Source organism: Candoia aspera, chromosome 3 (genome assembly GCF_035149785.1).
Source record: "Candoia aspera isolate rCanAsp1 chromosome 3, rCanAsp1.hap2, whole genome shotgun sequence".
Classification (NCBI taxonomy): domain Eukaryota; kingdom Metazoa; phylum Chordata; class Lepidosauria; order Squamata; family Boidae; genus Candoia; species Candoia aspera.
Window position 1 is genome coordinate 201,661,109 of NC_086155.1, and position 17,156 is coordinate 201,678,264.

The 17,156-nt window shown below is 43.0% G+C and overlaps 1 protein-coding gene across 1 annotated transcript in view; it reads right to left on the minus strand.

Annotated features, from left to right (window-relative positions):
• Nucleotides 1–16,870, minus strand: part of ZFAT (zinc finger and AT-hook domain containing) — a 99,778-nt gene extending 82,908 nt beyond the window's left edge. Inside the window, exons 1-2 of the mRNA XM_063299701.1 lie at nt 16,545–16,870; nt 5,486–5,656 (exon numbers count right to left, since the gene is read on the minus strand). Of these exons, the coding sequence (XP_063155771.1) occupies nt 5,486–5,656; nt 16,545–16,563 (190 nt within the window). The 5' untranslated portion in view covers nt 16,564–16,870. The remainder of the gene's footprint in view (nt 1–5,485; nt 5,657–16,544) is intronic.
• Nucleotides 16,871–17,156: the final 286 nt, after the last annotated feature.

Genomic DNA, 17,156 nt, shown 5'->3' on the forward strand with positions numbered 1-17,156 from the left:
ATTTCTCCATCCCAACCTATGTCTTCCCTGGCTGGAACTCAAGAGAGCTACAGTCTTCCCTTGAGTATCAGGCAAGTTAAGACTATGTGAGCTGACTCCCTCATTTTTTAAAAAAATATTTTTGATGTCCATGACTAGGTTTAGAAGATGAGTAAGGACCATCATCCAAAGCTGGTCTGCCTTGCTAGGGAAACTGACTGACTTATTCTTCTTGCTCCAAGCAATGCAACTGTGGGGGAAACATTCCATCCTGCCCACTGGGCTTCCCACAGAGAGGACATTTTTATGAAGGGATCAGAGAAATGAATGAGTCACCCTAAGTACGCTTTTTCATACAAGCATCATCTAATCATTTTGTAATAACTTACATTATTTTAGCATGCACACACTGATAAGGGATGGGGAGGGTGAGGAATTAAAATGCTGTTATTGCAAAATAATGGAGGTTGCATTATCTATGCTTTTATTATTCCCTTGTGATTTATCTAATACATGCTTGTTTTTTATAATACTGAACTTCATTAACAATTTATTCAGAAAGCATAAGGGAAAATATATGAGTGAAGTGTGTGTGTGTATACAGACACACACCCTCACAGAGAATAGCAGGTTTTTCTGAATTACTGGCAGACTGTGCTTCTAACTAAAACTTTACCTGCTTTGTTAACATCTAGGTTTGTAAGCGTACCGATTGTAATTTTTATAACACTTAGTACAGGTAGTCCTTGCTTAATGACCACAGTTGGGACCAGAATTTTGGTTGCTAAGTGAAGCAAATCCAACCTGATTTTATGACCTTTTTTGTGGCGGTCGGTAAGCAAATGACTGCAGTCATTAAGTGAACTGTGTGGTCGTTAAGCAATTCACATGGTTCCCATTGATTCTGCTTGCCAGAAGCCAGCTGGGAAGGTCGAAAATGGCGATTATGTGACCACGGGATGCTGCAATGGTTGTAAGTGCAAGGACTGGTCTCAAGTCAGTTTTTCAGCACTGTTGTAAGTCTGAACCGTCACTGAACAAATGGACGTTAAGTGAGGACTACATGTAGTATGCTACCCTGAATAAGCATCACACAAAATCATGATAATCTAAGGAACATGATTTAACCACATATATAATCTGAAGACTACATATTTACATATATGGAGGAAAAACATATGGTTCAAGATGACACTTTAAAAAACTTTCACAAACTGGGAAATTCCCAGAGGAACAGGAACTACAACTTCCAGAATTGATGCAGCACAACCTTTAGCTGGAAATTTTGGTTCCATCCAACCCCTGGACCTCACACAGGAGAGGGCTGCTACACAGGGGAAGGCTGCTACAGCAAACCAGTTGGATTCCCTTCTAACAGGGAAGTTTGCCTAGCCAGCTGCTCTTTCAGAGCATCCCAGAGCCATTCTGAGGTTACCCTTCAGAGAGAATCACACTTAACCCCACCAGATTCAGCTGTTTTTATGAATGCTCAACAGACTTGTGGGCTGCAGCCAATGATGGCTAGTTCCAAACCCAGTTCCAATTTTCATCCCATATTTCCTCTCAGAGCCCAGGCAACGTTACCTAGCAATCCTTCCTTCTATTTCTCCCTACAGCGACATCCCAAGCCTAAAGTAACTCAGCGACTTCCATGGCTGAGGGTGAATTAGAATGTGGGTCTCCCCAGTTCTCAGCTGAAAGGAAGGCATGTTTTTCATTTTTTCAAACTAATCAAGAAAGGTTTTGGCTGAAGATGTTACTGTTGCATATTAATGCAGCCACTTCGCAGGAATTGACTTTACGACTGGGAAGGTACATATTGGCTGAATTTGCACAAGACAGTAGACTAGGCTAAAAGGAAGCTGATACCCATTGAATTAACATATGGTATAAATCAAGCTCACTGCATTAAACCATATCATTTATTCCTTGGAGCATAACTGTGTAAATACAGAAACAGTACTTTGTTATTAAGGATTTAAGAGATAGAGTGTTGTATGAACCTAACAATTTCTTTGTAGGCCAGAACAGATCCTATACACTAAATCCTAAATCCTAATTAGCAAAACACAATTGCTGTGATCGCATAACATGATATGCTCAAACAAATGTGTCATATTTGTGTGATGGCCTGGTTCACACAACCTACTTAGACAATGCCTAGATTTCATTTTATTTATGTATTAAATCAAACTTAGAGGCTGCCTCAATCACTTTTGCAACTCTAGACAGCTTACAGAGTATAAATAATTAAAACAGACTATGTATGTATGTATGTATGTATGTATGTATGTACACACACACACACACACACACAAGTATAGTGATAACAGTAAGAGTTATAAAACACCCATATCAGGAAAAATGACATATCTAGTTATAAAATGATACAAAGCAGCCATCACAGAGTGATCACAAACCAATCATCCCAGGCCATGCTGAAAAAGCCACATTCAAGGCTTTACAAAAACGCAACAGGGCTGGGGCTGTATGGATTTCAGAGGGATGCTATCCCAAAAGGCTGAAGGGGCCACAGAAAAGGTGTGTCCCCAAGACTGCACAAGATGGCAGAGCTTAACCAGTGAAGTGAGCCAACCATGCCATCTTGATGGTTGGGCAGAACCAACTAGAGAGGGGCAGTCCCATAAGTATCCAAGCCTTAAGCCTATACATAATGAGCTAAATTGCCCCACCCCATTTTATTAGTATTTTTATTTGGTATGCACTCTTGTCCAAGACATATCACGTATGCAAAGTTTTGCAGTCAGAACGCACAGAAAGCATGTGACTTTTTTGTGGCAGCAGTAACAGCTTTTCATACTGGGACAGCACTCGGCATATGAGTGTAGAGTACATGGAACCAGATATGAAGAAAGACTGAACGGAAGTTGAAAACACTTCCACAGCCTAGCCTTGGCCCAGCCAGGATGGTCTCAGTATAGAAATTTCAATTTGATTTGTGCAATGATACAGAAAACCACAGAGAGTTTTATAATACATTAATGAGTCCCCCAACAGCTAATCTACTGAACATAGCTATGACCAGCCAGATTTATTGCATCAACTCCTGCGCATGGTGCATAAAGTTCATTGGCAAAGCTGGTGTTTCAGCTGTCATGAAAATAGCAAGAAACAGTGCTCATATCTCCACATGTTTTGTTTTCTCTCACTTTTAATCAATTTTAACGTTTCAGTTTTAGCCTAATCTTACATATCGTGCGAACCCAGCAATGCTGTAACCTTCAGTGTGTGGAAGACATAAGGAACAGCGCCTGTGATCCGCACCCTCTCCCAGTTTAAGTGTCGTTAGAGATTAGAAATATCCATATCCTAAATGTGTGGTAAGTTAGCAATAAACGGCAAATAAAATTTGCTTAGATAAGTGTGAAGATTTCTGCACCGGGCAGGGGGTTGGGCTAGAAGTCCTCCAAGGTCCCTCCCAAGCCTATGACTCTCTGCCAGTCTAGAAAACTGGCAGGATAGATACTAGATGCTGTTTTTCCACTTCCTACAATGTGGCCTATTACAATAACAGAGGGCTCGATTTGCAAAGTTGATCGTTTCTCTCCCTGCTGCTGGGCCACAGAAGGCTTTGTTTGTAAGTTCTGTAACTTTTATTTTTGTTTTGTTGTTCCCTTCAACTCGGCTCCCACAATATCAAAACCAAGTGTCAGAAAAGGGCTTTGCAAGTGCCATCAAGCCTCTTAACTTTTTAGCAGCAGGGTCAATCCCATTCTTCAAAATGAAAGGAAAACTTGTACTTGTCATCCTGTTTCGGTAGGACAATAATCATCGGCTAAGCCGTTCAATCTTTGTGCTGGGTGGCTTTTCGGCTGATCACCTTGGTGTTAATTTTCCCTTATAAATTCTGAATGGTCCCAGTTCTGCCTTTGCACAAAATGAGGGCTATTATCTCAAATGAATCACAAGAACTGTTTTTTTGACAAATGCCAAGTTAGCATTCAGCCAATCGTCTTGCCAAACGACAGCGGCCTCCTATTATTTGATGCAATGGCTGCTTTCCAAAAGGAAGTTTCACTAATCTCTAAGAGCTAATTAACCATGGAGCACCAACATAAAGGTTTTAGAAAGAAAGCAGAGCTCTGCTTATATTCAAAATCAATGAGCAGCAACCGTTTCTGGAACATATTGCACTCCTGGACGTGATAGCCATCGTTGCAAAAAAGCCTCCATGTTGCTCTGCTCCTACAGTGGAAGCCTGCCACATGGCACACTGTTTTGTACCGTACAGTTACAATGTGGTGCACTTGTTCCACTGTAATAGCATGTACATAATAGAAACAATGACATTCAAAGGCTGCGTTTCTATAAGAAGAAATACCGGGGCTTAAATCCACGTGGAACAGGCTGGAACAGCCTTCTTGTAAACTGCAGTAAATTGGAAGTAGAGAAATGGAGTTTGCATCACCTCCAGGACATTTTCATCCTTCCTGAATTAAGACCAGTCACATTCTGCTGCCTCCATGGTCTAGTCCAGTGTTTGTCAACCTTGGCAACTTTAAGATATGCGGACTTCAACTCCCATAATTCCCCAGCCAGCATGCTGGCTGGGGAATTCTGGGAGTTGAAGTCCACATATCTTAAAGTTGCCAAGGTTGACAAACACTGGATTAGTCACTGCCTGACCCTATACTGGGAGATGACCCCTATAGTGGTCTGAGTCCCATCACAGAAGAATGAGACACTTAATGACACTCAGTACAGATCTTCCAGAAATGTGGTGAGGAAAAAAAAAAGGTTCAGATGCTATTGATAAAGAATACATTTCAGCCACACAAGCAGTTGTTTTCATTTACGTACATTTGGGGAAGAGAAAGCAAGCTCTAAGAAAAGGGAGATTTGACAGACTCCTCCAGGAAGAAAGAAAAAGGAGAATGCATGGGTTTTTGGGTTTTTTTGGCCACTGGAGTATTCATCAGCACAAATTTCAAAGGAGTGGTGTTGTTGAAGCCCTGCTTTTCTGAGATACTTTAGGAAGGCTGGCCCTGGCCTTGAAGCACCCACATCTCCAATGTGGTGCCCCCCAGATGGATGAGAAGTTGAGAGGACTGGGGGAGATGGGGAAACCTGGTGAGGCTGAGCACATTTCATACACTGCCTGTTTCACAAAGGAGAAGCCACGAAAGGTCATCTTTTGTTACCTCCACACTATCGCACAGCTGAATTTATAAAGATAGTTAAATCTCTTCAACTATCTTTAAAGGATGGGGGTAGTAAACTTGTGAAACTGCAGACATTAAACCGTGCTTATAATGCATGAAACAAAACAAATCTTCTGGCAGGCTCAGGAGACATCAAAGCCTTTGCCTTACACAGAGACATTTAATCACGATGCTCAGGATTTCATGAATTACGCAAAGACTGGCTGCTGCTATGAATTAAGCAGGAGCTCCGGTGGTTTTAAGGCTGAAGCAGTTTTATAAATTTAGGACAACCCAGGCCAACAGCAATAAGGGTTTGCATCTTTGCTGACTTCTGCTGGTACCTTCTCCATTTTTATTCAGATTTGCAGGTGTTGTTAGAGGCCTGAGTAGAATGATGATTTCATCCACCTTTGTCCCATCTTCTGAATGCTTCTCGGAGACATGAGATAGCAGTTCTGACTGGTTCGGGGAAAATAAGTTACAGAGCTTGCACATGAAGATGGATCTGTTCCCTGGAAAACATAGAAGAAAATTAAAACTGGTTATTGTTTTTTTATTGTGAGAGTTCATTTGGAAATCCATACAGTTATTCACCTTCACTTTCTTTTCTTTTTTTTTGGATAACAAACTGGGCCAACATTGAGAAGGTCACAGAATGACCGCCAGTGAAAAGTGCTGAAGCTCAGCTGACCTTTTGCACAGAGAGGCTTGAACAAATCTTTGCACAGGCTGTGTGTGTTTTGAAACTGATGCAGAAGGAGGGCTTTCAACTTTGTGTGAATAGAGCACCTCTCAGTTACTTATTAAAGCAGTCTTGTTATTTCAGGCCTTTGAGCAAGCCTGAAAAAAAAAAAAAGCTGCAGCTGCTTTAAGAGTTGCATTAACTTAAACAAATCAGCTCATTAAACCTGGGATCCAACAATGGAAAGTCAGGCAGAGATGCAGGCAGGACTCACTAAAGTAAAATCTATATGACATCCTACCCAACCTGGGGCCCTCGGGGTATGCTGGATTTCCTGAAATTTCCATCAGCATGATCAAAAGCTAGGGAGGAATTATGGGAGCTGAAGTCTATCACATCCAGAAGGTACTAGGATGGGGAAGCTCAGCTTACAGCGACTCAAAAAACCTCAAAACAATATATGGCTTGTTGAGAGCTGCAAAATAAGGCGCTTGGAGCTGCAGGCTGTAGATGACATCCTAGGAAAGGGACACACAGACACATATTGGTTAGTTAGATACAGACAAGATGAGGTCATCACCTGGTGATTATATGAAAAAAAGTTTACCATCTTTTCTCCACCTAAGAACCTCCCTCTGATCCTCTCCACCCTCCTTATCTACTGACTTCCCTCAACTTTTCAAGCATTGATCTCTAATTCACAAATAAACTAAAGCATCAGGGGTCTTTGGAGGAGGGGAAGGGCCTCTGAGTGGTGTCCCAGGGTCTCCACACCCCGAAGTGATAGAAGACAAAAAGAGAATAAGGTCAGAACAAAAATAGCATTAGGCTTTTTTTTTAAATGAAAACTTTCCCCAGATGTTTAATAATAAAAGAAAAGAGCTCAATCCCTGGTGACTTCATGAATATGTATGAAGGTGTTTGCCACTTCAATCTTCCAGAAAGTTTTCCAACTTGCAGTCTAGGCTAAAACCCTGGGATTTCGTAGTCTCCTATCCAAAGACCACCCAGCCTAACCCTCCTTCACTTTGCAAATTAGTTAAAGGGAGTAAGTGCTGCCCCCTAGCAGGGAAAGGAGAAAAACTCTTTCCCCAAATAGATGCTAAGAAAGATTAGAAGAAAGTGTTTCATTTCCTCTGAGTTTGTCCTGATCTGCTATAGAACTCTTAATTTTTTAGACCTCACTAGAGCATTCCTGCGGGTTCTAGGATTGTGTTACAATTGATTTGATTTTTTTTAAAAAAATAAATACTATTTGTTCAATTTATATAGCTATCCATCTGACATCCATGACTCTGGGTGGCTCGCATTGTTAAAAACAACAAAAACCAAAAACACATGCAAATGAATAGCCAAAATAACAAAAATTGTTAAAAAGAAATTTAAAAATTAACCATAAAACATAAAGGAAGTCCCTGTTCAGCTACTGATGACTTTCTGGACACATCCATGCATGTGTCTTGGATGGGAGACCATCAGGAAATCTCAGAGACGTAGTCCAAACTAGGAACTTGGGGAAAAAAGTCCCAAAAGCAACAACATGAAAGTATTTTGCTCTTCTTTTGCGATTTATTTTTCCCCGAGTTCCCAGTCTGGCCTACATCTCTGAGATTTCCTGATGGTCTCCCATCTAAGTACTAACCAAGTCTAATCTGGTTTAGCTTTTCACAATTAGCCAAGTTTAATTAGGTGCTGCTATCTGCTGTGATGTACTTCATAACCCATTCTTTTTAATAATACAGAGGCTCAATAATTAAGTCCCTTCCTTTCACACAGTAAAATTATACTTCAGGGTATGGAGCTTGCTTTCAATGCTGAACACCCTTTTATTATGTTTATTTTGGGTTAGGCGCTCTTCCAAAGTCATCTGAATTTTCTAGCTAATCTAAACCACAACCAATATGAATTACACCAGGGTTTCTCAACCAGGGTTCTGTGGCACCCCAGGGTTCCATGAGTGGTACTGGGGTTCCATGGGAGATCACAATTTTGTTAAAAACTTATTTCAAATTCGAGCAACTTCACATTAAAGAGGTAAGTTTTACTCTTTATTTTCAGTTAAAGAAGACTGCTAATGAATATATACAGGCCTACCCATGAAACGAACATACTAATTTTGTAACTTCTGGCCTATATTTGAGCCTGAATGTGCAGGGGTTCCCCGAGGCCTGAAAAATATTTCAAGGGTTCCTGCAGGGTCAAAAGGTTGAGAAAGGCTGAATTATGTGTCGCTTTACTGGACCCAAGCGTTGAATAACTCTGAGAAGATGCAGGTTCTCATCTTTACCTAGGCATGAAAAGTACTGGGTGATCGTCAATCTGACACTCTCTCCCCATCAAACCGTCCTTACAATAGTGCTGGGAGGACAAAATGTCGTGAGAAAGAAATATATACACTCTCTTAAACCGGAAGAAAAATGGGACAATGACGACATGGTTTGTTGGGTTCCTGGTGTCTGCCTGGCTGCCTTCTTGCAAACGTTTCATAGCCATGCTATTTCATTTCATCAGTGCCCCAAGCTCAGAGAACACCAAGCACCCACCAGTTCACCTTGAGCTGCCATATATTCTCTTTATTTATTCAATTATTGGAGTGTAATGATAGAATAAAGCAGTTTGATTGCCAGGCGTCTGATTCTGAACACTGTAGGGATGAGTAAAAAAGCAGAAGAAAAATAATAGAAGGAAAGCCAGTTTCAGAGCGTGAAAAGGAGTCAAGACCTTATGCGGAAACATCACCTGCCAAAACTAGATTATTGTTTTGACGTATTATCCCACAGATTTTTCTCCCACCTCCAGTCTCAGGGCCCTACCTCTAAAGCCCAAAAGAAAATGAAATGCTTTAAGATGTGCTACAAGGGAGAAGAGTAACTGAAAAGTGAAATCTTGACTCACGGTGTATAAATAATTACTGCTGCTACTAATAATAAGGCTGCTGTGATCTCCGTAGCATCTGAAAAAATATGCAAAATGTAATGGATAAATCAGCTGATAATTAGGCTGGGAATCTTCAGGACAATAACTGAAAGAGCCAATTAAAGGCAAAGAATCAAATAAGCAGCATTCCAAATTAAGCATGAACGGAATTGATGAGGGGGCCGTAATTAATTAGGAGGGAAGTCAACAGAGCAATTAATTAGACAAAGCATTAAATATGCAGAGAATCAAAGAAGCTGTTAATCAATTAAGTATGCAGGTATGCTAAGGAGAACATAGAACTGGTGAAATATTTTAGCTGGCTGCGCACAATCTTCTCCTTGTACCCTATAAACCTAAGCCCTAATTTATTATTCCAGACAACTTTCTTATGACATGAAAGCTTTTGGAAAATAAATCTAATTATCTGCTATCATTATATCTGTATTATCATAGCATTTTCTCTTCCCAGAGCTGCAGTCTGTAGCAAACTTAGTACGGTAGAGAAGGAACGCCAACGAACAGAGTGTGACTCGCTTCCATGACCCTGTCCATTTCATACCTCGGTGACGCTGCATCCACTGAACTTCTATCATCATTCAGACTCATTTCACAGTTAGTAATAACAACCGTAATGATAATCACAAGAATGCGACCTTCCTGTTTCTGATGGTCCTGAGTGTGGCTCCCAGAGCAGAAAGCAGCAATTCTTACTCAAGACAGCTAGATCAGAAAAGGTGGAGTCTTGCTGGATCAGGCCAAAGATCGACCCAATCTAGTGCACCGTACCATTCAGTAGCAAACCAAGGGTGTTAGAAAGGCACGTGTGCCCCCTTGAGTTGACAAAAAATACAAGTGGGATACAAATATAATAAACAAATATTTAGGGCCTGCAGCCTTGGATGCTTTGTCATCGAACAACTGATCAACCTTATCTTCCACACACCGGTTCAGATTGATGGCTATCGACCACATCTGGTGGAAGGGAATTTTATAGCTCCCCTCGGCAGAGCACCAAGAAGTGTTTCCATTTACTTCGATGATGACCCCAGGAGGGGTTCACATATCACGGCCTGCTGGAATGTGTTGTGTTTTGTGAACCCAAACTGTGTGTGAGAAAAAGGGGGTTATTTCTACATCTAGAAACAGTTCTTCTTCTCCGCAGAGTCTCAGACGGTGGAGCATTTTTTTAAAATACTGAGCGGAGAGAGCAATGCTAAGCATCCTTTGCATTTCCCATTGGAAGGTGGCCCTCTACTATTTGTAGCTAAAGGAAAGGGGCAAAGAGGTGTTCTTTGAAAACAGTGGCTAGGGGGCTAGACAAGAGACAGCCCCCCCCTCTTTTTGGCCTTAAGTACAGCTCTTCTTTCACCCTCGTCTCTTATCAAACTCTAGATGAGCAAAGAAACGAAAGATGATTTCCAGTTTCTCCAATTCAGATATAAATACAGGTTTCATTAAAAAAAAACAAAAAAACCCTCTAGATGAGCGATGCATGTGGCCTGTTCGACATCTGTCCCATTTCCAACCCGCTTTGCAAATCAGGCAGGTGGCCCTCCAGTTTGAGAACGCATTCCTCAAGGCTGTCTCCTACACACAGGAGTTTCCTGAATTATGGTTTGACTGTGGCTTCTTATTTTAATTTTGTTTATACCGACTGCTTTTAATTATTTTAATTATTTTTTTTTTGCCCAGCCATGATTTTAGTTATGGGATAAGAGGAAAGTAAAAGGAAATGGAGGAAGCATTCCTGCCATGATTAAAATTTATCTTCGGCCATCCAACAGATGGTTAGCCCTGGGCTGGGGAAAAGTTAACACGGTTCCAACTTGGTGGTCTTCATGTGGCCCACTGACCCACAAACAAGCTAACCACATTTTATCTTAGCGTATTACTCACAGACAGATAATAAAAGTCAGCTTTGTGCTTTCTTTTCTTCAATTAACTGCTAGCAGATTTATTTTGACACATACGAATATACCGAAGTATGAAGTAGATTATTTCCACCTTGGACAATAGGCTGAAGCCATTGCTAGAATACACACACTCCTTCTCAAGAATCATCAATTTAAAAAAAAAAAAAAAATCACCTACCCTGAAATTTCTGGAATACTGCAAACTTATTTTAAGTATAATTCTTTATGGCCTATCTTATAGGCTGACAAACAGTTAAAAGAATGTAACTGGTTAAACAGCCTTGATTTTTAAGTTAAATGTGGTGCAGATCCCTTTGAAGTAACTGTCTTCAGAATGTTAACAGCGGCCTCTAGTGGCCACTGTGCAGAATACCCAAGAAAGGGACATGCTGGAAATGATAATCTAGACCAGTGTTTTTCAACCTCGGTACTGAAACTTTAAGAGGTCTGGACTTCAGCTCCAATGCTGGCTAGGGAATTCTGGGAGTTGAAGTCCAGACCTCTTAAAGTTACTAAGGTTGAGAAACACTGATCTAGACCGAGCTCATGAAAATGGAAGAAGAGAGGAAAGGATCAAACCTTTGAAAAGCATCTCGCCTTAAAGCAACTTTGGTGGATTCCGATTCTATGAATTATCATATGAGAGAGGGGAGAAGCAAGGGCTGCACATTCAAGGCAGGTACTTTATTTATGTATTTAGTTTTTTATCCCGCCTTTTTGTTTTTATAAATAACATTTTTTAAATAAATTTTACTGTAAACCGCCCAGCGTCCCTCTTTGGGGGAGATGGGCAGTAACATCATTTGAATAACAAATAAATAAGTATTTTCACAACTGCCTCTGGTTTGCTTCTATCCAAACGGTATTTGGGGTCCACTTAAGCTCCCAGAGCAAAGATGTTACCGTGATGTCATGACCCCGTGAAGAGGGACATTTCTGTTTTCAGACAGTGTGTGGTGTTTCCAGGTATACTGCCCACCAGGAGGTACCAAGCGACCTGTTGGCGTCATCAGATCCATAGCTGATGAGCCCCAAGAGGACAAAACCAGTCAAATGGAGCCTCCTCATGGTCAGTGTAATTTAGTGGACTGCATTGCTCATTAAATTGATGCCCCACCTTTCCTTCAGGACCATGGTACCCCCTCGTCCCATTTTTCCCCCACAATAACAACCCTGCAGCGTAGACTGGCCTGAGAGAGAACATTTATCTGAACAATTTATATGGCCACCTATCTCAATCCAGTGATTCTGTACATAAAACAGATAGGAGCCCGATGCAAATAAGCAATAATACAAGGCATATAAGGCTCCTAATAAACTACCTCACAGCTTATCACAATCCATACCAGGTTCTACCACCATCCTTGCCTGGTGCCTGAAGAAAATGCCAGAAGGTCTTCTGGAAGGCCAACAGGGTCAGGGCCATCCAAATTGCAGAGGGAATGTTTCTTGTGGGTCCCACTAGATGACATTGTTTCACAGAAGGGATCTGCAGCAGGCCCATCCTGCCAGATGTGGTAGGATGGCTGGAGACAGGTAGTCCCACAAGTCACCTGGCCCTGTGCTTGTTATAGGTAACAACCAGCATCTTGAATTGCACCTGGGACCTTCTAGGAACTCTTGTTCTAACTCTGTGTGAATTACAAGAACTGTCTCCAACATATCTAAAAGAGATTATACCACGTAGGACCAAGGCAGCAGAACGTACTCAGGAGAAGGTAAGGAAAGAAGAGCTATAAAAAAGGGGTCTGTTTCCCCAGGAATTTGGGTCAGGTGTATAGATGAGCTGTTATGACTGAAGGTGAATAGGGTCAACTGTTTATCCTTTGGTGCCAGGGAGTGTGTTTGGTGGGTTTGTCTGTTTTAATCTTGTAAGCCATCCAGAGTCACTTGTATGAGATGGGTGGATAGACAGACAGACAGGGCAAAGACAGCAGGTTATATAAAAGATAGAAAGATGTGGGGGAATACAAAAAACAAGCATGAAAATTTCTAATTTCTAAAATGTGAGGAACTAGTATTTACAAGAGTCTATCTTTCTTCCTTGAAATGCTCAATATTAATCACAGTAAAAAACAAGCATGGATTTATTTATGCATTTATGCATACGTTAACATTATACAATATTCTATAACTTCAGTCAGACGTCTCAAGGCTGAGTTTTTGCAATAAAGAAATTTCAAAGCTCATGTTAAGCGTGTGGGGATGAGGATAAACCACAGGATTATCAGAGTGAAGAAAAAGAAACTAGGGCAGATGAAATAAGAATGTTGCCAAATTAATATTTTTTAAAAAGACAAAAAAAAAATCAAGGACTTAGTGGCATCTATCAAGTCTGGATCCAAGGGAAACCCTATATTCTTAATGTGACCTTGAAACAGATCTTTAAGAACTGTGTATCAAACAGAAATTCAGCAGGGGAAATTCTCCCAGTATGGAATTCATACTAGTAATAACGTCACCTGAATTTCAAAATGTCAGGAAAGAACCCAGAAGCATCCGCAAAAAACCATGGTGGTAATAAAATGACCACACGTACAAGGTGGCATCATTGCACAAATGCTATCCTGACATATTTCCCCCTGAAGTCTGACAGATGTCAGTCACTGCATTTGTGTGTGATGACATCACAGTCATTTCACTATTTGCTTTCTTGTAGATTCATACAAGAGTCATGCTAGAGGAAAAAGGAATTATGCAAAGAGATTATTTTTATTTATTTATATATATATATATATAGAGAGAGAGAGGCCATATTGTCCTGGCCAAAAAAAAAAAAAAAGGAAGTTGACTGAAGAAACACTTCCAAGATTTTTTTCCTCATCACAGGAAGCCATAATGTGATTTGATTGGTTTGATTTGATTGACCTACCGAACAGTGTGCTTATTGCTGTTGCTGTATAAACTAGCCAATTGTGGTTTATTCAGCAATCCATATTTCAGCAAGCAATTGGTTTACCACCTGTGAACTCAAAAGTCGTTAACAGTCCCCAATTCAAATCTTATCACCGCTATGATAAGCAACTCAACCCTATGCACTGCCATTTTTATCCAATTTCAATCTATATAAAATAAAATAAAAATCCTACGTAATCAGGCAAAGCCTGTTCCACCCCATCCCTGCAGTTCAGGATTCCCTCTGCAATATGGGGAAAAAGCCGTGGGAGTAATTCTGGGGAGTCCATTAGAACAAAACAACAGTTGGCTTTGAAGTTAGATGTGTTGACTTTTTAAAATGTGCATCCTGCCCTTCAAAGCCAGGTGTGCCCATGGCAGCTGGCAAGAGCCCATGAAATTATTTCTTGTTCTCAATAAATTTTTATCTAAAAAGCCTCATGAGCCTGCTCTCCCTTCATGAGATAAAGTTATCCACAGCAAGCCAACGGTACTTGCCAACATGCCAATACTGGTCTGTGCAAACGATCAAGAAAGGGAGAATAATTCTGACTCTCATTATAATTATAATTATTCATTTATTGTTAATTCAAACAGCTGCCTGAAATTCGAACAGTCCCCACCCTACTGGTATTTCAAAGAGCCCTAACGAGCTGGCCCTTCACCCAGGCCTTTGGCTGAGACAACCCTTTCTTCCTTTTTGTTCCCTTCTGGGTTTGTTTTCTTTGCCACTGTTGTTCTTTTGTCTTGGGCTGTTTTTGTGGTTTTCTATTATTCTTTGCTTTTAAATGTTTTAACACCACTCAGAGTCACTGCAAGTCAGGGGGCATATACATTTAATAAATTATTATTATTTTTTCGCTGGCTATTTTTGATTATGTCTTAACCGAGAGCCAGTTTGGTGCAGCGGTGAAGGTGCTAGCCTAGAAACCAGGAGATTCTGAGGCACGGAAGCCGGCTGGGTGGCTTTGGGCCAGTCGCTCTCTCTCAGCCCAGCCCACCTCAGATGGGTGTTGCTGTGGGGAAAATAGTGTTACATGGAATTATAGGCTATTACTACATTAATATTTTAATAAAGGTGATACTAGCATTTTAGCATGGCATCAATGAAGATCAGGAAACCATGTTTTTCCTTTGAGCCAAAGCCGTTTCCTTTGATGTGCAAAAAACAGCCCTTTCAGGAACAATAAGGCTGTATTCAAGTCCTCAATTAAAGTTGCAAGTGTTAAGAAAAAAAGAACCAACCCAGGTGGGAAAGGAGGAGATGCAATGTATTTTAAGGGTGTCTGCCTTTTCTCACGTCTATGGAACGTACGTAACCCTATATAAAGTCTTGGTAAAGGTTTCCCTTGACATTAAGTCCAGTCGTGTCCGACTCTAGGGGGCAGTGCTCATCTCCGTTTCAAAGCCGAAGAGCCGGCGTTTGTCCATACACACTTCCGTGGTCATGTGGCCGGCATGACTACACGGAACACCGTTACCTGCCCGCCGAAGCGGTACCTATTAATCTACTCACATTTGCATGTTTTCGAACTGCTAGGTTGGCAGGAGCTGGGACTAGCAATGGGAGCTCACCCCATCACGCGGATTCGAACCGCCGACCTTCCGATCGGCAAGCTCAGCAGCTCAGCGGTTTAACGCGCAGCGCCACCGCGTCCCTCCTTGACCACCCCCTTAATAAACCCTTTTTTGCTTTGCCTGAAGCACTTGTGGTTCGTATTGGGGGTAGGGATGGTGGGGGTGCAAAAAGCCACTTTGCAAAAGCATTGGGTATTGTTCTCTCAAATTCAGGAACTAGGGTCTTTCCAGCTAGGGTGCCTGAGTTTGATGGGCAACAATAGGGGGAGGAGGAAGTATTAGGTATGTTCAACACAGTGGACTTGACGTACGTACATACATACGAATGAATGAGAGCCAGTTTGGTGCAGTGGTTAAGGCATCAGGCTAGAAACCAGGAGGCCATGGGTTCTAGTCCCACCCGGGGCACAACGCCAGCCGGGTGACCTTGGGCCAGTCAGTCTCCATCAGCCCCAGGAAGGGGGCAATGGCAAACCACTTCTGAAAAACCTTGCTAGGAAAACTGCAAGGATTCGTCCAGGTAATCCCCGAGAATCGATTGAACAGATTGATTGAACAATTGAACAGATATGGGATAAAACAAAATATATTAAAAAGTGGGATAAAATAATAACAGTAACAGATAATAATAATAATGATAATAATAATAATAATAGTAACAGTAATAACAGATGAGCTAACAGTCGCGCAGGGCTGCAGACTGAACTTTTCCAAGGGGCATCGCAGAGGGAGGGAGGGAGGGAACGGTGCATCCTGTGGCTCCAGGTGAGCTGGACTTCAACTCCCAGCAGGCCACGCGCCGCAGGTGGGGATCCCCTTCGAGGGGAACGAGCTGCGCTCCCAGACCACCGAAGGAGGGCGGCAGGTGGAGGGAGGCGGGCTTAAGGCACGTCTGCTGCGCGTCGTCTGGGCGTGGGGTGGAAGCACGTTTACGCACACCAACACATAAACACACGCAGACGGGCACCTATCCGCGTATCGTCCTGCATAAAACAGGCAGGGATTAAAGGGGAAAGCGTTGCGCGATCAGCCACCTGGCGAGCATGGGATGTCTGCAGGAGCAGGCGGACTCCTGAATATGGCGGGCAGCCCCCGGCCCCCAGGCTGGGAATGATGGGGGCGGGAGTCCCGGCGCTACTTTTCCGAGGGGAGGAACCCCCCAATCTCAGGGAGTCGTTTTACCCTCCCAAAGAGACCCGGAAGGAGGCGCACCACCGAGACTTCCGGTTCCCCTTCGACACGTGCGGGGCGCGGGCCGAGCCACCTTCTCGCCTGCCACTCAATTGCCCGCAAGGTCGACAAGGAACCGGAAGTGGAGAATGGCCCACTGGCCCGCGCGGGATCCCTCCGCCGCGCGCCTTCCTCCCTCGGCTCTCCGCGAAGGTGGGCCCGAGCCGCCCCCTCCCCACTCACCGGCCGAAGGAGCCTCCATGACGGCCCGGGCTGCGGAGCGGGAAGAAAATCCGGGTACTTTCTTTTAAATTGTGAAAAGGGGGAAGGGAAAAAAAAAAGATCGGCGCACTTCCGTCTCCTCAGGAAAGCGCCGTCCGCCGATGCGCCTGTCCGGAGTCTCTGGAGAGGCAGGAAGCGCCTTTAAAAAAAGAAAGAAGACAAAGAAGCCAGCCCCGGCCCGTGTGAATATTAATTACTGCCGCTCTGGAATGGCGGCGGGCGAAGCAGGCGGACGGGATTATGGCGAATCTGCGGCACCCGACATGGCGGCGGCTTGCTCTTCCTCGAGTGACGTCAGAGCTGCGCGCGGAGAGGGTGGGTGGGGCCTTGGCTACCACTCCGGCGCTGTTGGGCGGAGCCAGCTCCTGCTCCGGGTGCGCCTGCGTGGCGATGGCGCCTCCTGGCGGTTGCGAAGAAGCATTTCACGGCGGCGGGAATCGGTGCTCGATCTCCGCGGAGCGGGAACTGGAGCTCCGCAAATCTCTGGGCAGTGCATGTGGCTCCGTGTAATACGGGTATAGGCATAGGAACGGTGTAGGCACCACAACAGGTGGCAGCAGCTAACTGATCACG